Genomic DNA, 6,000 nt, shown 5'->3' with positions numbered 1-6,000 from the left:
ATATTCACTTAGTCAGTGTTTGCATCTCTCCTGAGCCGTGTGTGTTCTTGTTACTAGGTGACACACTTCATGTAACACTGTGCTGAAAGCCTCCAGGGCAAAGATTAGTCAACCATTTGGGTGTGTCTTGTTAAAAAAAACCTCTCCAGGCAAAGCTAGGGTCATTAACTTTATTTGGTCACATAAATTGCACTTTTCTTCAAGTTTTCTTGTCGTGTTTGAGTTCTGAGAGCTTCCAGTTCAGCATAGCTCTCCGTGAGCTCTCATTTCTCTATATCCTAATGCTTTCCACAAAAGGAGCTGTTAACCATTGTTCACCCTTTCCTGACAACAGCCCTGTTACATAACACAGATTTCCGCAACTCCACATCCCACCTCCCGGACTGCCCTGCAGTTGCCATGACGACTGTATAAACAGTGATGTTGTTTAAAAAAATGAAAAGATGTGGACGGTCCGTTCTTTTCTGAACGACAAGTAAAGTCACAACAACATTTGTATTCACCAGCAGATTTATTTTTCAGACAGGTCCCACACACCCACACACACACACAATGGTTTCTTCTCTTTTACACAGGCATCACTTTCAACATCTCCTTTTCTTTTTCAGTACAGTTTCACTCATCTCGTGTAACAGCTTTTATTAGTTGCAGCGCATGTGTGTGTGTGTGTGTGTGTGTGTGTGTGTGTGTGTGTATGTGTGTCTGAGAACAGCCTGTCCTGCCAGTTCTTAGCTCTCAGTCCTCTTAGCTGGATGTGCGCACAGTGGTGCTTGTGACTGTGGTCTTTGAGCCGCCTGTGAAAAAAAAGAAGGAAAAAAATCATGATGGCAGTGCTTCAAGCTTGTATTAAACTGACTGTACTGTTGTTATGTAATGTCTCGTTAAAACAGCTGCCACTCACCTGTAGAAAAAGGTCTAGAATGTCAAAGAGGGAAGAGAAGAGTAATGGAATACTATTAGTGAAGGATGTGCATTACTTTCAACATAAATGACTGCATGTTGGTCTAAATGGTGGCATGCTCCTGTATCATTGCGTCCACCTGGAATCCTCTGTGTCTAGCAGGCTCCTGTAGGTTGCGATCTCCTGCTCCAGCCTGGTCTTGATGTCCAGCAGCATCCTGTATTCCTGGCCCTGCTGCTCGATGCTTGCACGCACGTTGGCTAGTTCGGTCTCGAGCATGTTGATTGTGTCCTGGAAGGAGGCGAGCATGCTGCTGTAACGAGCCTCTGTCTCTCCCAGTGTGTTTTCCAGAGCCCCTTTCTGTGACAGAGTGGAAGGAAAAAGAGCTCAATTCATGCACATGAACTTAGGCATATATAGTTTGATGTTCATACTTGCAAAACAGTTAATTGTAGTTAATCTTTTGTGACAATTTAAAGCTATAGAATCCACCAACCACGCCCTGGATTATATTTCAGACATACACATAAGCACGTCTGTATCTGTAAAACATTGTCTCTTCTTATGAAGAAATGATTAGTAGAGGCATATGTTTAGGTTTTGAATGCATATGTATATGTATTGTAGCTTTTCCACTGTTGCACGGTAGCGTTTTTCTGTTTTGCAGTGAGTATTAGATGTTTTACTCCAGCTGGGAACAGATACATGAGTGTAACATTTGTTGGGTCATCCAGTTCAGCATTCCTTCAGCTTTCTTCAAGCTCTTTTATGTCTTCCAGGATTTGAGCAGATGTCTGTGAAATATTTTCCCTCCCTTCTCCACAGCTCCCATCACTCTTATCTTTCCCTCCCTCCCTTCATTCTTTTCTGTTCCCCTCCCTTCTGCCCTTTCACCCTCCGTCACTGCCTGTTTCTCCATTTCCCCTGACAAGACAGTGATCCGGGAATTTTGCTCATATAAGGGAAGATCAGTGAGATGTGAACAGATGTTTTATGTTCAGTGTTTTCTTTCTTTGTCTTTTTTTTTCCTCACCATGCTGAGCTGAGACTGGAGTTCAATCTCCAGGCCCTGCAGTGTGCGCCGAAGGTCACTGATCTCTGTCTTGGTCGTCTGGATTGTCTCTGTGCTGACAGCCACCTCCTTGGACAGGACGGCCGACTAGAGCGAGAAACAAAGACACAGTTGTGAAGTACTGTTGATTACTCATCTTAGTTTCACAGAAAATTACAGGTTCGACTCTTGAGGTAGTAAACCCAGTCATTTGTAGCCTGTTTGGGGTGTGATTGTTTATGGTAAAGTCTTTTCACCTTCTCATTAAACCAGCTCTCCTGCTCGCGACGATATTTGTCAGTGATGCCTTCATACTGGGCGCGGATCTCCTCCAGAACTTTGTTGAGGTCTTGCTGGGGTGCAGCATCAACCTCGACATTGACTGTGCCAGTAAGCTGAGTGCGCATTGCTGCCAGCTCCTAAACAACCAGTGGACAAAAGAAGTCACAATTAAGATCTATTGGTAGAGTTCTACAGGTGTGATGAAGCATGCTCCTGTTGTCATAGCAGCAATTATTATAGCTAGAGGGCGTGCATCCTTCACCTCTGTGTGATTCTTCTTTAGGTAGGCCAGCTCATCCTGCAGACCTTCGATCTGCATCTCCAAATCAGCCTTCGTTAGGGTAGTCTGGTCCAGCAGACGACGCAGGTTGGCGATGTCAGCCTCAACTGACTGGCGCATCATCAGCTCATGCTCGAATCTAATTCATTTTCGAGAGTAGAGAACACCAGATATGAGACAGCTATAACCTTTAAGCTTTCTTATTTGACATAAACATGATGTAGATCCACAGAAGACTGTAGATTCATGCTTACTTAGTTCTGAAGTCATCAGCAGCCAGTTTGGAATTATCAATCTGGAGCAGGATGTTGGCATTGCCGATGGTGGCAGCGGCAATCTGTGGGGAAGAATAACAATGGGACTTTGTCAGAAGGCAAAACTCTCAATTGAATAGTTCACAGTGAACTTACACACAGTAGCGTAGGCTGGTTTGCTCTGAAGGAGTCGGCCATATTTCAGTTAACCCATGCAGTGCTTCTCAGCTGCACCAGAAGCATCACCCTTTGTAGTCCCACAGCTACAACACTGAGTCATATTGCCATGCACAGTATTCCCCTACACATTTGACAATCTTTCCTTGTTTATTTTGAGTTTTTACAAAGCATACATCATCCTTAATTGTCCATCTAAAGAATAAAGTATTCTGGAGCATAAGGGATCATGCAGACTCTTGTTATGTCTATAATGACTCAACCCCTTTAAAACCCTCCCACGATAATCATTAACAGCACAGCAAACATTTGACTGTGTCTGGTGTTTGAGCTGCCAAGGCTGGTGCACACTATACCTTGTCCTTCAGGTCATTAATAATGGCCCAGTAGTTGCTGTAGTCCCTCTCAGCTGCAGGCCCTTTCTGCTCGTAGTACTCTCTGATCTGCACCTCGAGCTTGGCGTTCGCCGCCTCCAGAGAGCGGACCTTTTCCAGGTAGCTGGACAGACGGTCGTTCAGATTCTGCATGGTGGCCTTCTCGTTCATATGCACGGAGGTCTGGTCCAGGGCGTTGGACAGGTCAAACCCACCGCTTCCTCCCATGCCAATTCCCATGCCACCTCCAAACCCAGAGGAGACGGTGCGCATGCTGGAAGAGGAGATGCGTGGGGCTCCTCTTAAGCTGTATCCGGACACACTGTGAGCCTTGGTGGGAGCAGAGCTTGTGTAGCTGCGGCTCTGCCTCATTATGGTGGGACCACCAACCATGCTCTGGTTGAAAAACATGATGGCTGACTGTCTGCTGGTCGAGAGAGAATACGAGGAGAGAGGACCGTTATACAGCTGTAGACTGTAGCAGGACTGTGGAGATGGATAGAGGGAGGCAGGCTCTTGATATAGTGCTGGACCTGGGGCGGGCCAGGGCTGGGAGGAGGGAGGTGGAGAGGGGGAGGAGGGGGAGTTTTCCTTTTTAGTTCAGCCATGGGCTTGGCAGAACCTCCATTTGTTTTCCTTTAAGGACCAGGGTTCGGTTTCTTTCCACTCCTGTGAGGAAACTGTTATGGAATGTGTGTGTGTGTGTGTGTGTGTGTGTGTGTGTGTGTGTGTGTGTGTGTGTGTGTGTGTGTGTGTGTGTGTGTGTGTGTGTGTGTGTGTGTGTGTGTGTGTGTGTGTGTGTGTGTGTGTGTGTGTGTGTGTGTGTGTGTGTGTGTGTGTGTGTGTGTGTGTGTGTGTGTGTGTGTGTGTGTGTGTGTGTGTGTGTGTGTCTATCTGCATGTATAATTGTGTATGCTTTAATAAATACCTGCAGGCCTATTCTTGATCTTAGCGTTTTTTTGTATCCTAATGCAAATAAAAAAGGTGAGTTATTGTTTTAGTGTCCCGCCATGAGTCAACATTCACATTAAGCTGTTTGCAAATAATATCTTTCATCAGTATAACCCATGATGACAAGGATGCGTTACAGTCTGAACATTTTGTCTCAGTCATTATATAACCAATAATTTGAATATTACCAAAGTGGTTTCACAAATGATTTGCTTGCAAAATTATTCGTAGCATTATTGATTCATAGCAATATACTCTTACAGTGTGAGCAATTTAAGTTTCAGACAGTTGTTATCTTAGATACATAGAGAGATAGAAGGCAAGTGATAGACGACTTTTAAATTCCAACCTTTGGTATGTTATTAAATGCTACATTCATATGAATGGCGTGGTCGACCAGATAAAATGAACTTGTAATTACTTAAGTCATAACTGATTGATAGCTGCATGAAGATTTTGTAGCCTTGAACCACAAACAAGAGTTGTTTTCCATATTTTAAGTCAAACCCATTTAAGGGAATTCATCAGAACCCATTGTTCACCATATCACACACAACATCCCCCCTTAGTCCTGCATCCTGTTGGTCTGTGTGCCTGTGTGTGTGTGTGTGCGTGCATGTGTGTGTGTGTGTGTGTATGTGCATGTGTGCGTGCGTGTGTGCGTGCGCGCGCGCGTGTGTGCGTGTGTGTGTGTGTGTGTGTGTGTGTGTGTGTGTGTGTGTGTGTGTGTGTGTGTGTGTGCGTAGTCCATTTTGTTAGTTTTGGTCAGTGTCGTGGCCTGTGAGAGGAATGAGAGCGCTTCAAGGGATTTTGTGTGTGTGTGCGTGTGTGTGCGTGTGTGTGTGTGTGTGTGTGTGTGTGTGTGTGTGTGTGTGTGTGTGTGTGTGTGTGTGTGTGTGTGTGTGTGTGTGTGTGTGTGTGTGTGTGTGTGTGTGTGTGTGTGTGTGTGTGTGTGTGTGTGTGTGTGTGTGTGTGTGTGTGTGTGTGTGTGTGTGTGTGTGTGTGTCCTTATCTCAGAGTTGGGCTCTGGCCAATTTCCGTGCTCTTGTAACGTAACATCTGGTGTCTTGGGTGAGGTGATGGAGGCACATGGGGGTCAGTCGCCATGCTACTCTTGAACACTCTTGACTCTGGTGGACAAATTAGAGGATCTTTCTGGAATAAAAAATAAAGTGTAAACTAAAGACCCATTTCAGCCTTACTTTTTGTATGCAAACCAGTAACACAACTTCCTAACCTTTACTCTACCTTTAGTTAAAGTGAAATTCCGATGTAAAATCATCCAAGGGTCTTTTTAGGCAAATTGGGTCATCAAATAAGCCATTGAGACCATTTTTTTCGTATATGAACTATTAACGCAGATTTTCCGGAGAGTCACTAACAACCTGCCTTCTATCTCTCTATGTGGCTAACCATGTTACTGCAGAGGTTTGGTGTTATTTGGAGCAGTATTAGGGGAGAGGGACTCTGCCACTCTATTGGATGTGCGAGCTATTACAGTGTTAACTCACTGTACAGACCGGCTGACAATGGTGTTCAATTCAAATTTAATTCAAAAAACTTTATTTGTCCCCGGGGGGCAATTCACCAGAGAGGTCCCTCCCCTTCCGCTGTCCCTGGGACCTTATTTGGAATAAATATGTAACCTACGTTGTGAGACAAATATCTTTTTTGTTCCCGATTTAATAGCGCCCTGAATTCTACAAGATGTTTGTTAAAGAGATACTTCA

At 44.7% G+C, this 6,000-nt stretch overlaps 1 protein-coding gene across 1 annotated transcript; it reads right to left on the bottom strand.

The window, feature by feature from the left end:
- Window positions 1-492: 492 nt before the first annotated feature.
- On the bottom strand, window positions 493-3,807 carry LOC310953858 (keratin, type I cytoskeletal 13-like). The gene is made up of 8 exons (XM_083923099.1): window positions 3,302-3,807; window positions 2,769-2,851; window positions 2,497-2,653; window positions 2,210-2,371; window positions 1,935-2,060; window positions 1,041-1,261; window positions 902-915; window positions 493-794 (listed from the first exon to the last, which is right to left on the bottom strand). Exons 1-8 carry the CDS (start codon window positions 3,728-3,730, stop codon window positions 745-747), a joined length of 1,242 nt encoding a protein of 413 aa, XP_083779225.1. The 5' UTR covers window positions 3,731-3,807; the 3' UTR covers window positions 493-744.
- Between the last annotated feature and the right edge of the window lie 2,193 nt (window positions 3,808-6,000).

This window comes from Echiichthys vipera, assembly GCF_963691815.1.
Source record: "Echiichthys vipera genome assembly, chromosome: 2".
In the NCBI taxonomy this organism is placed as follows: domain Eukaryota; kingdom Metazoa; phylum Chordata; class Actinopteri; order Perciformes; family Trachinidae; genus Echiichthys; species Echiichthys vipera.
Note: the sequence above shows the minus strand (reverse complement) of the source record. Positions and strands in the feature narration are given on the sequence as shown.